Source organism: Dermacentor albipictus, chromosome 1 (genome assembly GCF_038994185.2).
Source record: "Dermacentor albipictus isolate Rhodes 1998 colony chromosome 1, USDA_Dalb.pri_finalv2, whole genome shotgun sequence".
NCBI lineage: Eukaryota > Metazoa > Arthropoda > Arachnida > Ixodida > Ixodidae > Dermacentor > Dermacentor albipictus.
The window spans coordinates 187,407,508-187,424,915 of NC_091821.1; the positions used below are offsets into that span (position 1 = coordinate 187,407,508).

General features: G+C 41.8%; 1 protein-coding gene across 3 annotated transcripts in view; it reads right to left on the reverse strand.

Moving 5' to 3' along the window:
- LOC139054096 (targeting protein for Xklp2 homolog) overlaps window positions 1-17,408 on the reverse strand; it is a 94,547-nt gene that overhangs the window by 42,130 nt on the left and 35,009 nt on the right. For all 3 annotated transcript variants that reach the window (XM_070530626.1, XM_070530625.1, XM_070530627.1), the window contains one exon: window positions 5,072-5,257. In XM_070530626.1, coding sequence (XP_070386727.1) covers window positions 5,072-5,257 — 186 coding nt within the window. The remainder of the gene's footprint in view (window positions 1-5,071; window positions 5,258-17,408) is intronic.

The following is a 17,408-nucleotide window of genomic DNA, read 5'->3' on the forward strand; positions in this document are numbered from 1 at the left end:
CCAGCACCCAGAGAGATAACTGGTGAAGAATCTTACTGTGAAGAAAACTATAACCAGAACAGAAAAGTCTACTCCAAACAGACCCAAAAGTAGATATGTATACAAAAACAGAGGCAGGTTGCAGGACCTGTATGTTTTCAACCGTATTTAACCTTAGTGCCCTCTTCAGGGAGTCTGAGATGTGCGACTCTTTGTATAAAAGGGGTCCTGAACCACCCCACAGACTTGGTGAAACAACACAGTCTGTGAATAACATACGCTGCTGTGAACATCTCAGCCTGGAACATCTCAGTCAAATTTTGCACTTGTGCGTGACGGAGCTTGTAAGCGGAGCACAAAGTCACCTTTTTCTCAAAGGCTCTTTTTCACCCTTTTTGGGCTACTTTATTTCGTAATATTGCAGATTACCACACGTGGCTGCCATTGGCCAATAGCTGACATGTGTCAAGAAGGGTGTTTGGATCAGTGTGCAGCTTCCTACTGTTACTGTGAATATTGATTGACACTACTTAATATACAGGCTGAAGTAAGCGAAAATCTACTTTCGAATTTCGATAAGAATTATGTACTTCCGGAAGAATCTAACTATCATCTGCTCACGCTCGGCAGCCCTTGTAGGAAATAAACTTTGGCCACCCAGCTTATCGGTGTCGTAGCCGTTGGGTCTCGCTAATTTTGACTAGCTTTGAACACTCAACTAGCCTTGAACAATACGAAACATGAGGTCAGACCACACACACACTTGCCGGCGTGTGCTCACTCCTGGCCGCTCCTAGTTAGACACCTTAGCGAACTTTGCTTCTTATCAAAACTGTATCGCTTCATCAAGCACAAGTTGGACGTGGCTATGATCTGTCAGTCAAGCTGGTACAGGACAAAGCTGGTCTGCAACATGTAGCACTGTCAGATTGGAGCATATGAGCATGACTGCGCACTCAAACCCTTTCGTGCACAACACAACGCTGCACATACGCACTACAGTTGCATGTAGCTGCAGCCTGCTATGTGAAATAGATACCGCGGCCGCCGCGGGCTGCTGCAACATGTCCACTGGCTGAGCACACTACGTCTACCTGAGGACAACCACGTTTGGCGTGTCGTAGGCGGCAAAATCAGAAGTAGTGGTGTGTATGTGAATATCCAAAATCAAATTTCAACTGCGCGTCATGGTTACATTCAGTAGGTGGATCGTCCTAGGCACGCCCCGCTCTGCCGTAGCCTTCGCAGTGTAAGGCATTGAAGGAACGGAAGAACAGCGAAGGGGGTCATATGCGACCTCTGATTGCCAATAACTCTGCTTCTGCTGAACACATTGAAGTAGTTTGTGGCAAAGTATTTCTGAAATAGTCTGTTTTAACTTTAAATGCATTTCTCGACGTAAAAAAAAAAAAAATAATGCTTCAGCGCCCTTTTAGGGTGCTTCAATAAAGGCCCGAGAGGGAGCACTCGCAGGCTGGCGAGTGCTTGTCATTGTGTCCAAATGTGCCTAGTGTAGCCTCTGCTGCACAGGGTGTAAAAGCTGTGACACAAACAACAAATCCAACAATCCAAGTGCAACGAAAGAACACTCAAACAACAACATGAGTACTGCATTCTGCATGTGAAACACATGCATCACTGTCTAGCAGAAAAATGTATTATGCTATCTGGGACATTTTCGCACTTTTACCAGACCACATATAAACAAGAAAAGAAAATGTAAGATTTGTTGACTGACATGATTTAGTGTTCCCAAATTAACACAGAAGAGAGCATCAGATTGAAGCAGTCATGGCCAGGAGTTGAACCTGCAACCTTGTGCTTAGCAACAGAGCACCATAGCCACTGCAACTTGATTAAAGCAAGGAGTCTTCTCAAGTTAAATACTTTTTTTTTCTCGGTGAAGTTTCAAAACAAATTAATCTCCCAGTTTATAGAATAGTGTTTGCCTGAGCTCACTGGTTGCACATAGCACAATTGGTTTACAGCAGAACATACTGACACAGACGGAAAGGGACGACGACATCAGCGTGTGTAGTCGTTCCTTTCTGAAACACCAGCGCGTTTCTGTTCAGTATGTTCTGCTGGAAACCAATTGTGCTATGTTCCAGTTTATTTATACCTTAATTAATTTATAGAGATTTCATAAAGAGGAGACATGAGCTTTAGAAAAAAAATTATTTATTCTATACCCTTGAAATTTTCAGCAAACATTTCATTTTATGAGCTAATTGCAGTTAAGCAGTTAACTGTTTTTTTCAGTCAGTTTTCACACGACGCGAAAGCGACCAGGGAGACGTGGGTACGGCATGCTGTTTATCTGAATCAATTGGAGACATTATTATCAGCCAAGAAGGAATATTTGAACAACTTCTGTCTCATGATTCAAAAAAGGCAAGTGGGCCCAATGAAATACCGACCCCTTTTTTGAAGCGTTATGTGGAGTGGTTATCACACCACTTGAATATTATTTTCCGAAAATCCCTTTGTACTAACTTTGTACCATGTGACTGGAGCAAAGCTTTCATTATTCCTGTATTTAAAAGTGGTGATCGATTCTTTGCAAACAATTACCGACCGGTTTCACTTACATCCGTTTGCTGCAAAATATTAGAACACGTCATAACCAAGCACATTACCGCGTTTTAAGAAAGCAATAATTATTTTCATTTTTATCAGCATGCTTTCAAGAGCGGTGTTTAAACTACAATGCAGCTTATTGAAATGATTCATGACTTTGCGACTGCTTTGGATATGCAACGACAACTTGATGTCATATGTGTAGATTTTGCTAAAGCTTTCGATAAGGTGCCTCATGATAGATTGCTGATTAAACTCCGTCTTGCTGGACTTAGTCAATCTGTGCTGTGTTGGATCGAAGCTTACGTGAAAGACGGGAAACAATATGTGAAAATAGAAAATGTCGTGTGTGGGTCACTAGAAGTATTTTCAGGAGTCCTGCAGGGCGCTGTTCTCGGGCCATTATTATTTTTGATATATATGAATGATATTGAAGAGATAGGAAAGCTTCCTGTAAAGCTCAAACTCTTTGCAGATGATTGCTTAATTTATGCACAAATAGCTAGTGGGGATGATCAGATAAAAAATTAGCCAGTATCTACAGGCGTTACACTTGTGGTGTCAAACTTGAGGAATGGAAATAAATTACTCAAAGTCAACAATTACTCCCATATTGAAAAAGAAAAAGATAATTCTATTTGAATATCACATCGGCAATCATGCCTTGTTACCAGTAGATACTTTCAAGTACCTTGGTGTTACAATTACGCATAACTTAAAGTGGCATACACACACTGATAATGTATGCTCCAAAGCATCACGGATGATATACTTTCTAAGAAAACTGCCAGGAGCAAGTAGGGATGTAAAGCGTATTGCTTTTAAGACATTTATACGACCGATACTTGAATCTGCCAGTGTTGTCTGGAGTCCTCATCAGAAAATATTGAAAAATAAGTTTACGACCTGCTTTAATATTTAAGCAATGTTAAGATTGTGTGATTTAAAATTGGTAAAAAAAATGCAGGTTTAAAAGTAAGATTAATTTCCTTTTTCAATTTATGGAAGGCGATTTTAGGATTAACAAAAACGACTACTTGCTATTGCCTGGGAAGCGAAGTGAGAGGGCGAATCATAAGCCAGTGCTTCAGCCTTATTTTGCTCGAATGAATGTGTTTAGGTATTCTTTTTTACCTGATGCAATTGAGGCATAGAACAGCCTTCCGAAAGATGTGGTCAATACAAATGATGTTCCTGAATTCATGCATTTACTTGATGTGCATTTATGTCATTGATTCTGATGATTAGTCGAGCTTCAGCTATGGTCTTGCTGTTTAGTTGTATTGCTTATTTTATACATATATGTATATAAGTGTGTGTGTATGTGTAAACTTCTGTATGCAGAACATTCTCCCTCCCTGTAATGACCCTCAAGAGAGGGTTTCCAGTATTTTTAAATAAAATAAAAATATATAAAAGTCAAGCCTATAAAAGGTTAAAAATAATTTGAGTCATACATTTTGGAGGTAAGTTGCAAGAAATGTACAGTAGCAAGAGAGGTAAAATTAAGCAGCTTGTTTTTGAATGTCCGAAAAGTGCAACTGGGCATTTTAATGTTTGTACTATATATTATAGGTTGTGAAATTCTAGAATTGCAACATTGCAAGTGTGAATTGTATATAAGTTCTACAAAATTGTAAAATGTTGCCATGTCTTAAAACATTTTATCATAGTGATTCTACCCTCTAAGACTAGAGTCTCTAGCATTTAGGCAAAAAAAAAAACAATAAGAAAATAGAAAAATTGAATGAGTAGTAGAGAAACAGTGTCGTTCCCACAATTTGCTACTTGCAGAAAGAAAAAAAAAAGAAAGAGAGAAAAAGAAAAATGGAGGGAAAAAAAAGCAAGAAACTAATAAGAGTGCGAAAATAAAAATTTCAAGCTACAAACCCAGGTAGCTTTTTTTATGAAGCAGCTTCGAAGGGCCACTGTAGACAGGAAACAAAGCCGGAAAGATGCTCTTTGAAATGTTACCAAGATGGCCTGGCTCCGTTAAGTGGTTTTGGAATGGCAAACAGCACAAAAGTAGTTATTTCCAGAGCTTTTACGGGCAAAAGTGACGATACTGAAGTATCAATACAGCCTCTTCTTCCTCAATGACATGCCCTTTTAAGCTAGTTTTTTCCCAGTAGGTGCACGATGCTATGCAGATAAAAAAAAAAAAGACGGTTTCCAAGACTCAGGTCCCTCCGTCAATGTCTTTCTCATGTTCTGCAGGAATATGGTAGCCACACATGCTATGCTCAAGCATGACCATACTAGTAACACAGTAGCATATGAACACATTGCACTTCCAGGTTCATACTAGCCCCTTCCTGCTCGTGCACCGACTCTTGAAATCACAAAAACACGTTCCCATTCTCCTTCAACTCCCTTCTGGTGCAAGCAGTATGCATGATAAGCATCCAAATGCATATAAATATGTAGATGGCAAATTTACTACTGAGAACACATTAAAAAAAGAGGGAGGGGAACAAACAATGTCTCAATGTACCAAGTGGCAGGCACATACCTCTTTTTTCTTTTTATTCTTGGTAACTTCCTTCTTGGTGCCCTCCAGCTTGGTATTTGCTCCTTTCTTTTGCTGCAAAGCAGCTTCACCAGTCTTGCTTTTGCTTTTGTCCTTCTTTAAATTTTTCTCCTCTTTCAATTCTTGTCCACAGGGTTGTTCATCTTTTTCCTGAACTAGGTTATCTTCCTAAATGAGAAGAGATACCAAGCAATGTCAATGGAGTAGTGTCCCGATTTAAACAGTTTACTCAATTGCTAGAAATAAAAGTGTATACATCATCCTTTAGAAGCTCATTGCCGCTATTACTAATGCAGCTGAACCTCATTATATTGAAATAGCATCCGATACAAAAATACCTTTGACACATCCGATGATTGTCATAACCTTACATACTTATATTGGCAAAAAAGTAAACATAAAGACAATAATAAGGCATATGTGGGAGAAATGTAAGCATGATACCTTCGACAGGCAAGCAAGAAGTCTCCTGTCAATATTGATAGTTCATTTGCCGCTTGCCGTGCAGGTACACAGCTATAAACAATGCTAAACTGCAAATGTGCTTTGCAACTGTCATTAATTTGCAAACATATAATCGGTGTGATAACATGAGCTGAGCATATTTGGCTTATCATCTGTCAGCCACCTGAACCAAGCTGTTGGCCAGAACACACATGCACAACAAGGATGTATTCCTTCAAGTTACTCTGGCTGAGTATGTCCTTTTTTCTACCAGAATACATACTTTGAGCTGTGAGCAAATCGCTTTGCTATTTGATACCTCCTATATTGCATTTTTTCATTTTCTTTATTGCATTATAATACACAATAAAATAAGGCATGGCTGACCAAATTTTAGATGCATTCCTAACATCAGTGTGTGCTACATATGAAGGTTTGAAGTTGAAACAAATGCAAAAGCTAGCAGCACACAGCCAAGAAACTGCAAAAGATTGTTTTCTGCCCTATCTTTGTCAGCATACCGATTGCTTTTTCTAATGCAGCTGTCAGCACTGATCCATATTCACTGTCATCAGGCATTCAGAAGTAACAGCACAACAGATCTTAATTGTTGCAGTGTTCTGCCATAGGGCACCGAGCAACTCTTTTCTTCGAAATTCCGAGACTTTTCCAGGTTTTCTATGGCTTTTGCAGCAAAAAGTCTAAGACTAAAAAAAGCATAAAAGACAGAAACCATTCTCGACACAATTTGCTGCACAATGTCCAAGAAATCAGGTTATCTGGAAGAAACAAAACTTGGAGAAAAAAATTTCACTTACACTGGCAGCAGAAATAATCTAAGTACAGCACACTTCCATTAATTCGACTCCGGTTAATTCAACCTTTCCGTTAGTTCTATCATGACCAAAGGTCCTCGCCAGCACTCGTACATTTCTATGGGCCCATGCTTTCCTTATTTCAATCCTGAAGTTGGCCTTCGCTGGACAATTCCAACTTGGCTGGTAAGCACGCAAGCACCTAACCCAGATGGTCACCCCAATGGCGACTACAATAGTGGCAGCAAATGTCTTGGCAATGCTTAGGGTACAGTAAATGTGCCAAACACACACAATCTTGCATACCAGTGCCAGGCACCAAGACCGAAAAAGACAAGCGCTTTAATCATCAAGTAAAACATGCCAATTAAAATTGCACAAAAGGACTTCAACAAAAACGTCAGCAATTACGTCAGCATAGCTCTACATAGTTGTAGAGCTGTAGAGCTATGCTTTATAACTATGTAGAGCTACAACGATCGACAAAACCGTTTGTCAATCCCCGATGGAATATTCTTTGTTATTTTTGAATATCAGTACAAAATGGTTGTTTAAAGCCAAGTCGACCTCCTTCAATTTATATTTTAAAAGTTGTCGCTAACTCTTACACTTAGTGAAGTACAATCCCACAATAATTCTAGCAGAAAAATTTTTGTGTTCAGCTCGGAGCCATTAAAATTTCACAAAGCAAGGCGAGACATGGGGTACAAGACATTATTCTTTTTGAAATATTACGCCTGATTTCATGATACAGATACATTTTGTGGGTAATTTCGAGAAATTGCATTTTCATGTGCACCTTTTATTATTGGCCATCATTTCTTTTTCTGCATTTATTTTCAATCAGAACGTACAACTGGAGCCTGTTAGTCGTTTATAAAACTTTTAGCTTTATTCAATGTCATTTTATTACCTGAAACTGGCAGTTTTAAAGATAAATAATTGGATAAAATTACTTTGTTGTGCAACAAGCAGAATAGGAAGACCAAACTGTCTCGAACTTGAGAAAGACGCACATTTACCATGTGTTCTGCGTAAATGGCAGATTGTTGTCGGCCACCTAAAATATCAATGATATTTGACTAAACAACACAACCGATAATAACTTGTTTAATGTGAGGCGAGACTTTCGTTGGTCCTAAATATAAATTTTCTGATTCTGCATTATTTTCATGGTGCATGTTTTTAGCTTAAAAAAAAAAAAAACTTTTGGTACTGCGCAATTTTTAAAACACTTGTTGCATTCATTGTTTTGGTCTGTCAACCGGACAGTGGGCATGCCCCAAAATCGAGTCTCGATTTCATACGAAATTTTCATCGCATAAGATAAACTTGTGTTCAACACACGTCTTGCTTTTGTATTTGAGACTTTCTTTTTCGATGTAGTGCATCTTACAGTCATTAGGGAGGTCTCTAGCTCTTGTGCACTCCTCTTTTGTTGATGATGGCCTGCATACTTTGAAGTGTACCTCGCGGCTGTCATGCACCTATTTTGTGGCTTTACCAGTGTTACTGATAGGGACAAGGCTATGACTGACACGAAAACACAAGTTTTAGGGCAATCACTACAGTGCAAGTATGGTAAAGATCTAGGGGTCACTCCTGGACCTTTTCTTCGCGTGTTTACATCTGCACTCTATCCATGTACTTGCAGCAGGTAAAACTAGTGCCTTCAAACTGAACGTTGTAGCAAAACAGCTAAGGAAGGACCGCAGAAACAGAGAGAAAGGCTACCGTAATGTTGACCATGAGAGAGTAATCCTGGGATGTTTTGATGAGTCAAGAAGTTTGACAGCACTTCATATGCATTTTTCTCAGAATGCAATTTTAGGACACTTTTACTTTTTTCTGGAAAACATCTGTGTGAATGTGAACTAAACTTTGTAAACATTTTAGTTAGTGCCTCGTACAGGTTTGGAACTAGAAAGAATATCTGCAAGCTAATGAGAATTTAGTAAACAATTAAAAAGCATGTCAGAGTGGCAGTTGAACTATGCAAAAAAACAGTATGTATGCCCTAATATTTTTAAGTATCTAACTTTTAGGTATCAACTATGTAGCATGGTATTGGTTCCCTTATTTTGCAAAATTTGAAAGCTTTGCAACTAATAGTTTTGAATAAAAAGGTACGTTTGTGAAAAGAAAAAACCTGAAATACATATATTTTTTCTTTTATTTAAAGGGACACTAAAGGCAAATATTAAGCCAAGCTAAAGTGGATGTCCCTAGTGGCTAAAGTGGCTCACTAGGGACATCCAAGTACCAGCCCTATGATGAAGGCACTCCTCATTTTATTTCTGCCGCTAGTACTGAACTTCTCGTAATAAAAATATCATTATAAGACGGAACAAAACGCCACTTGTCTAGTGCTAGTCAATGTTTCGAAAAAAGAACTCATTCACATCATACTTGACAACGACGTGGGCAGTCGAAAGGTTTCATTTTTGCTTGACTCTGCAGCGCCTTCGCATTTTAGTAGTTTCATTACTGTATACAGTGCTGTGCCGGTTTTTCCGGCTGGCGAAACTCCCACAAAATGCAAGTAGCAGAGATTTCCACATCTATATGATGCCACGAGATGCCTGAATGAACCACGCCGCTTAAACAAAAGCAACTATAGCAGTAGATCCAACGGTCTGTCTTGGCTTGGTCTCTCCATGGCCACGCGTTTGCATTTGCATAAAAAACCGTAGCACCATCTGTCGGGTGCCATTTTACATACAGACGTCTTTGAAGGGCGGAGATAGCATATACAATGTCACCACTCCCACGCTCAGGAGTGGCGATTTGAATTGCACTAAAGCTATTCGCACCGTTCAGATGCAATTTTCTCTGAAAATAAGTCTTTTCTTGGCACAAAACAAGCATTGCGAGGTTTCTGGAATGGTATTTTAACAGTCCAAGTTGACTTAATATTTGCCTTTAGTGTCTCTTTAAAGATTTTAAGCTTTATAGACAGCCCAACTCTAACTGATGCCTTATGAACAATATAAAAAAAACAACTATGTTAATGACTTCTCTGATTGCAATTCTTGCACAGCACTTATCAAAGTCTTACCTCACCTAAAGAAGTTCAGTGAACATATTAAAAAAATGGCTGTGGCTTAGGTAAGGTTAAGCCCAGGATGCGAAGCATACTAGCCTTTATTTTAGTTGTTGAACCACTGTTTAGCCTGGTGAACTGCTGTTGCTTGGCTATATTTGGTTCGGCTAGACGAAGAAACAACTCATGCATTACTTCTTCGCCTTCAAGAGTGGAACGCGACAGCGTTCCCGTCGACCCGCCAAGGGGTGTAAGACAATGGGCTACAGGGCAGCGACTACGCGCCCCGCATTGGACGCGGTGAGCGTCGAGCAAAGCAGCGTTCGGCGCGGCAACGAAATGTGCGCCTGAGCAAGAGACGCACGCCTTAGAAACAGCGCGTTTCTAAGGCAACACCGCATTCACTAGAGGCGCTTTTGTACCGCTTTGAAGCGTTGTACTCGTGGCTCAGTGGTAGCGTCTCCGTCCCACACTCCGGAGACCCTGGTTCGATTCCCACCCAGCCCGTCTTGCAAGAGTTGAGCCAAAGCCACTTCTCCTCTGTCGTGACGTCACGGTGTCACGTGATTTCATGGTCACCGCCGCGCCTGAGGAGCTGGGTTGAGCCCTCGTAATATGCTTTGCATAAAAATATTCAAGGTTGGGTCTAAGTGCTGCACACTTGGAGTAGAAGCTTATGCTATATATGGGCATTTATTCAAGAGAATCTTTTTCATCGGTGCTACAGAAGCTTACTTCATCAAAGTAGATTTGCTTTATGCTGCATAGCTGCCCTATAGCAGCCAATGAAGACACATTATTGTAATAATACACAGTAGGGCTAGGCTAGGGTGTTCTTTATTCTCCACCCTCGTCCCTTTGTTGTCTTCATTAAGACAACCTGTAACTTCTTCCCAGCGTCCACGTACACTCCCCCTCTTTGAAGACTCATCCCTCCTGGGATGATACATAGATATGTTCCCAATGGTTGCAAACTCGAGCACGTCGTCATTGTTGACGTAACCAACTCTCTTGAGAACACCTTTTTGCACTGCAGTTTGCACCACGCAATACGGTCCCGTGTACATCTGCTTCGTAACCGGAAGACCTTCTCTGACGAGTACTCAATCGTTCAGCTGTATACAGGGTATGCGCGTGTTGTGGCGGTGGTCGAACTGCCTCTTCATGTCTTCGCGGTATTGCTGGTAGGCTTCCGCTGTTTTCCGCTTCTCGCACAATTGCAGGCGGTCAGCAATAGCAAGCTGTTGTTCAGCGGGGAGCACCAGTGTCTTTCCAAATGCTGCGAAATAGGGACTACAGCCAATACTCGCAGTGTGCGATCGATTGTGATGAGCTACAGCAGCCTCCAAGCAGCACTTCCATCCACCTTTGAAACTGGGATACATGGAAATGAACTGTTTCAAGTCTCGTATGATTCTTTCAGCCATGCCATTTCCTGCAGGATGGTAGGGCACACAGTGTTGCAAAACAACTCCTCATTCCTTCGCCCATCCTTGCAGACGCTTGCTTACAAATGCTGGTCCATTGTCTGATATTACTACTTTGGTATTCTTAAAGATCTCTCAGCTCAAAAGGACAACCACACTATTTGCGTCTTCCCTACCTGGTCGTGCGGCCACTATTCTAGTGCACTGGTCTATTGCCACTAGGAGGGACTGTTTTTATTACTTCTGTAGCCTTTTTCTTAAACTCTGCAAAATCCACCTGGATGACTTCAAACCGTATGTCAGAATGTCGAGGTAGGACCATCTCGTCTGTTCTCTGAAGGTACTTTACTTTATGGACTTGACATTGATGGCAAGACTGGACGTACCACTGGACATCGCCTTTCAAGTGTTTCCACCAGAGAAATGCTGAAGAATCTTGCGATAAGTTCGCCAGAACCTGTCGTGCCCACCAGAGTCCGAGGAGTCATGATAAAGTTCCAAAATTCGAGGCACCATTGTTTCCGGGACTACGAACTTTACATCGTGGAACTCCAGTTCTTCAGTTCCCTCCCACAACAGAGTTGCGCTGACAGTGTCCTGATCTGGAGTTACCGCAAGTCTGAAAAGTGCATCTGCATCCTTCAGGTGTTCTCCAGGTCTGTGATGGACCACGAACACAAACTGCTGGAGTTCACTTACCCATTGCGCAATTTTTCCTCTAGGCTCTGCGAGGTTAAGGATATACGTTAAGGCTTGGTGATCGGTAAAGAGCGTGAAGCCCCTGCCATCCAGGTAAGGTCTAAAATAGCATACGGCCATTAGGACTGCCAAAGCTTCTTTCTCAATAGTCGTGTAATTCAGATGTGCTTTCGAGAATGTATACGAATAATATCCCACGACTTTTTGTTGCTGGCTCCATGGAGCTTCTGAATCCCTCTCGTAAAGCACTGTGCCTATGCCGGAATGAGAAGCGTCGGTGTTCAGCTTGAAGGGCAACTTGAAGTCTGGAAGCATCAGAATTGGGTCAGATGAAATGATGCTCACAAGGCTTTGATAAACGGAATCACACTCTGCTGTCCATTGATATGGCACATTCTTCTCAGTCATTTCTGTAAGGTACTTTGTTTTTGTGGCATAATCTCTAATGAAAGCCTGAAAATGCCCCGCAAAACCGAGAAATACCCGCAAAGAGTGTAGGTCATACGGTTTCTGCATTTTTGAGATTAGTTCGACTGATTCCTGCTTTGTTATCTTGGTTTGGCCATCAAATACTCTACCTAGAAACACAACTTTTCTTTGGAAAAATTCACTTTTCTTGTCATTAATCTTGAGCTCCGCATCACTCAGTGCTTGTAGTACACTAGCAAGATGCTCTGAGTGCTCCTCCACATTGCGAGAGTAAATTATTATAACGTCGATGTACAGATTACAAAACTTCCCAAGGAATGGTTGCAAGACGTCATTCATCATCTTCTGGAACCAAGCGGGTGAGTTCTTCTATCCAAACGGGAGTCGCTTATACTCATAGATGTCAAAAGGCATTATGAAGGCAGAGTATTTCTTGTATTCTTCAGAAAGTGGAACTTGCCAAAATCCTTTACATAAATCAATACGCGAAAACACTCCGCAGCTACCCGTCTCGCCTATGATAGAGTCTATTCGTGGCATAGAAAAGCTCTGTTTGCTTATTAATTTACGTGTAATCCATGCAGAGTCTGAGGCTTCCATCTTACTTAGGTGCAATAGTGATGGGTGATGCGAATGTAGACGTGGATGGACGGATTATCTGTGCATCCAACATCTTTTGAAGCTCGTTCTTTAGCCACATTCTCTTCTCTCGTGAAATATTATATGGCTTTTTTCTGACCACTGTAGTATCGTCTAACTTAAATGGTACCTCGAACTTTGTAGTTGCCTTGGAATATCCCTTCAAGCATAGCAATTCTGGGTAAAGCCTCTTAACATCTTCCCATGACGATGGCTGCTGTAGGCTCCTCAAAGAAGTTGCACGCTGAGATTGAGCCGCTTTTCATCCGTAGTTACTTCTCCAGTCCAGTAGATGTTAAGGCGAAGTGCACTGATGGCTGGACGTGATAGGAGTGATTCATAGGGTACTTCGTCGAGTACTAGCGCCTGCGTAGCAACACTGTTGCAGAGACAGGATATGGTTAAACATGTCCATTTATCATGAATATCTCACCTTAGGTCGTATCCATGTACTTCCACAGCCCGTCCCTGTTGTATCTTCTCAGTCTTAGCAATACGGGCATTTATAATTTTGATGCTTGCTCCAGTGTCAACTAATGCGCTCCTATCCTTTCCACTAACAAAATCAGATATATACAAGAGGTTTGCATGCGACAAATAAACAGCTTCTCTTGGTGTCTTCAGGCGGAAGTCAAAGGCCTCTTTATTTAGTTTTTTGTCGCAGCATCTGACTCTTCATGTTGGCTTGAGCCTCCTTGGTCAGTCCAAAAGGACACAGAAACGGAAGACTTCCAGCTTGCAAGCAGGCATCTTTCAACAGCTGGCAGTTCGGCACCTTGCACCAGGCATCATGGGCTGCCGCTGGGGTACCGAGTTTTGTAGGTAGAGGTTTCGAATTCCCTGAAGAAGTTCTTCAACCGTTTTTGTCCCTCTCACTTGTATTTGCTTCTGAAGGTCCGAACTCAAACCATGAATGATAAGCAGAACCACAGACGTCTCGGGCAAGACTGAGTCAGCCAGCTCGAGTAGCCTCCTTTTCTCATAAAAATAGCTGAGTGTAGACCCAGACCTGTACTTGAATGCGATAGCTTTATCCCATAATAATACCTTGTTCTCTCCATAGGAGCCGAGAAAATTCTCCTTCCACTTCATCCATGGCTTGTTGCTGTGAGCGTTGACAAACAATTCATACCAACTCTTGGCTATTCCTGATAGGAATAGTTGCATGTTTTTCGCTTATCTTCATAACTGTGCTAGTAGTTTTCATTGCAGGCATATTCATAAAGTGTTAGCCAGGACTTGGGACTACTGGAATCTCCATCAAACGTGTCTGGCTTCACGTATTCGAGACTCGGCCTGTCCATTCCTCTTTCAATCACGTTTACAAGCAAACGCGTTAATTCATTTTGATGTCTGTTATGTTCCTGTTGCACTACAAGAAATTTAGTGAGCAGGTTGACGCCACTGTCAGACGAAGCAACGGTAGCAGGCTTCGCGCAGTTTCGCATTGGAGTCAGCACAAACTTCTCATAATCTTGAAGTTTCATATTCAGCTTCACTTTTTCTTTCCCAACTAAATCATTGTAAATGAGCTTTGTTTTAGCGCTTATATAGGAGACCAATGCGTCAGTGCTCACTACTTCCGGAAGAGCTTGTTCATCTTCATCTTGAGGCATTGCAGTCAAGATTCGGATGCCACCGCATTGATTTGCTCCAATGATGAAGTCCACCCACATCTTGACTTGAATGTCCACACAGAAAAAATGCGGCTGCGCCTATTTGTAATAATACACAGTAGGGATCGGCTATGGTGTCAGCCATCTTCTTTATTCTCCACCCTCGTCCCTTCATCGTCTTCGTTAAGACACCCTGTAACTTCTTCACAACGTCCATGTACAATTATTACAACCAGATTTTGATAGCATAACAAAATGCATTAATGCAGCAGTCATGACTGCTCTCTGCTTTAGGCCCGTGCTATGTCCAACCCCTTCCTCCATCTACGGTCTCTGCATGTTGGTGTCCCATGTGTGTGACAGCACTGCCACTGGATTTCTTACACCGCGTGTCTACAATCGTGTGTCTGATTGGCTACAATTCAGCATCAAGTCACTTAAGAAAGAAAGAAAAGAAGATGCTGCTACTCAATGAACTAAAGCCTTCCGTTCATAGTTGGCATTTCCTCATGTGTACCACATTCGCCCCTACCACTATCAATATCCTTCACTGCAACATACAAGATGGTTCATGTATGGCAAGCCCTTTGTATCAATAACTGTTACTCCTGTAGAAGGTCGTACTGCCTCGGAAGTGCATGCAAGGCCTAAGCGAGGACTTAGTCCTTGCAAATGAATGAATATGAAATGCATCATTACAAGTTTTTCGTAGGGTGCGAATATATAGAGGTTTATTGTGGCTGCAGTTAGAAGGTACAGCATGCAGCAGAGCATCCTTCCTACATGTACCGCAGGCCACGCACTCCAGTGCTCGCATATTATTTTGGTATAAATAAACGAACCTCAACAATTTTATGGGATGTTGCGTGCACTCTGTGCACGCGAGTGTGGTGACAAGGCGGCAGCAGGGGAGTGCAGGTAGAAGTGTGTACACAGTAGTGCTATGGTTTGACAGACAATGGGGTTTCTACATACATATAAAGAAAAATAGATGAAAGCAGAGATATTTCACAAGAGAGCAGAGGAAGGAAATTTGCTGGTGTAACATTTCCATAGCCATTGGGCAGGTGCAAGGCCTTAGCCCTTTGAAGGTTTTCGCCGTACATGTACGGCGGCGGATTTCTGTCCCACAAGGTCTTTGCCGTACGGGTACGGTTCAGACCCTCCGTTTGAAATTTCGCGCCATAATGACGATGCGTGCTCACCGAGAGGTGCTGCCACCTCTTAGCACTTACAAGTTGCGTTTGAAATTGGTGCTACCTTTTGGGGAGATAAACAGAACTGATTGCTAGGTTCAGCGTGTCGCTCAGACTGTGGCAACGCCCCTTTGGCGGTTTCGGTTTCGTCGCGTGATCGCAACGGAGGCGCGTGAAACGTTAATCTTTTTCTTTGTCGGCACTCTCTTGCAGGGCGGTGGAAGTTGATTTCTATCTTGATTGTCGCTGCTCTTAGCTTGTTTATCAGCGCTGTTCGCGAGGTATTCTCGCTCTCTGCAGCAACGCGCTTTCGCGGTTTCGGTTCCGCCGCGTGATCGCAATGAAGGCGCGCGAAACGTGGTTTTTCTCTTTGTCGGCACGCTCTTGCAGAGGCGGGGGAAGTTGATTTCTATCTTGATTGTCGCTGCTCTTAGGTTGTTTATCACCACCGCTCACGAGGTATTTACGCTCTCTGCTGCAACGCGCTTACGCGAGAGGGTGCCTCAGACCTCTGCCCAAGGCAGCCGCACGCAGAGATGTCGTGTGCACCAACACAACTCTTCGCTCCATGAGAACAGACACGCATTTTAGATGTGCAGATTGCGATAAGGCGCTGTGCGTAGACCCGTGTTTCAAGGAGTACCATGCTCGGAAATACTATTGAACATTTGGCAGTTCTGAGTGATGCCGACACCAAAATACTGTTCCTAATTATTTTTTACTACTTATTCCCGACTTTATACATTTTGTACATTCAAGAACCGCAATAAAGTAATTTGACCACCTGGGAAAGTTTTTTTCAAAATAATTCGACCCTCAAAGGGTTAATGTACTTAATGCACTATTACTTTTTAATAGCAGTTTTTCAAGGTGTAGCCTATAAATAAATTTTAGAAATGAATGTGCAGATGCCACATGGTTCAGCACATGAAGGCTGCAATGCAGTATCTCACATGCCAATGACTAAGTAACAAATGTATAAGCGGCATGCCGGATTCACACATTGAATCCCAAAAACCAAGAAAAGCTCATACCATATTAAGAGAAATTTTACAAAATTGTGTTCTGCGTCCTCTTTATCTTTAACCTTTTCAGGGTCGATTTTTTTTTTTTGCCATATGCGACTGCCCAGGGTAGATATTTTTTATTGCAGATATAAATTCTTCAAAGGGACCTATTTCGAAAAAGATTTACCGTAATTTTTCTAGGGTGACCATAAAGTGAGAAAAAAATATTTTGTGTTGGTATATATGTGCTGTATTCATGAATAACGACAATAAAGAAGGGGAATAAACTTATAAGAATTAAAAATTTGATTGACTGTTGTACACATAGTTCAAGGCCTAGAATGTGCGCGCATGAGAATATTTCGCAAGTCTCAAATGTTCCTGCTCTTACACTAATATTTATGTCCATAGCGTAATCGAACTGCATAGGTGAGCGCGCTCAAGAAAACTGTGTGGTTGTGTGCCCGTCAAAAAAGCAAAACATGCAACAAACTTCTGCTAATCTTCATCTTATCGCTAACCAGAGACGATTAGTTTTAGCGAGTCTCCAAAGAGAAAGGAAACGCATGCACAGCTGCATCCTTCATTATGCACACCTCTGTGAGCAATAGACAAGTGAGTAAAAAACGGTCACCCATTGAGCGATTAGTAATGAGATAGCCATCAGTTTCGCGAGCACAAGAAGCTGAAACCACCCGCGGAATAAAACCCAAACTAAACAACACCCGTCCGCACATGCACCAATGCGCGAGCGGTAGTATACAGAAGCACCGGAACAAACAAACTAGCTCTAAAACAAACCACGCAATTAAAACCAAGAGAGGGAGGCACGAGAAAAAAATTCCCTGTATTCCGACACAGCGGCAGCACATGCCAGGAAAAAAAAAGTTAGAAAATTGGCACGCTTCTTAAACGTACAGACGGCACCATAAATATAGGCATAGACCATTTTGGACTTGTTCGTGATGCTGTATATTTACGTCATTGACCCTGAAAGGGTTAGA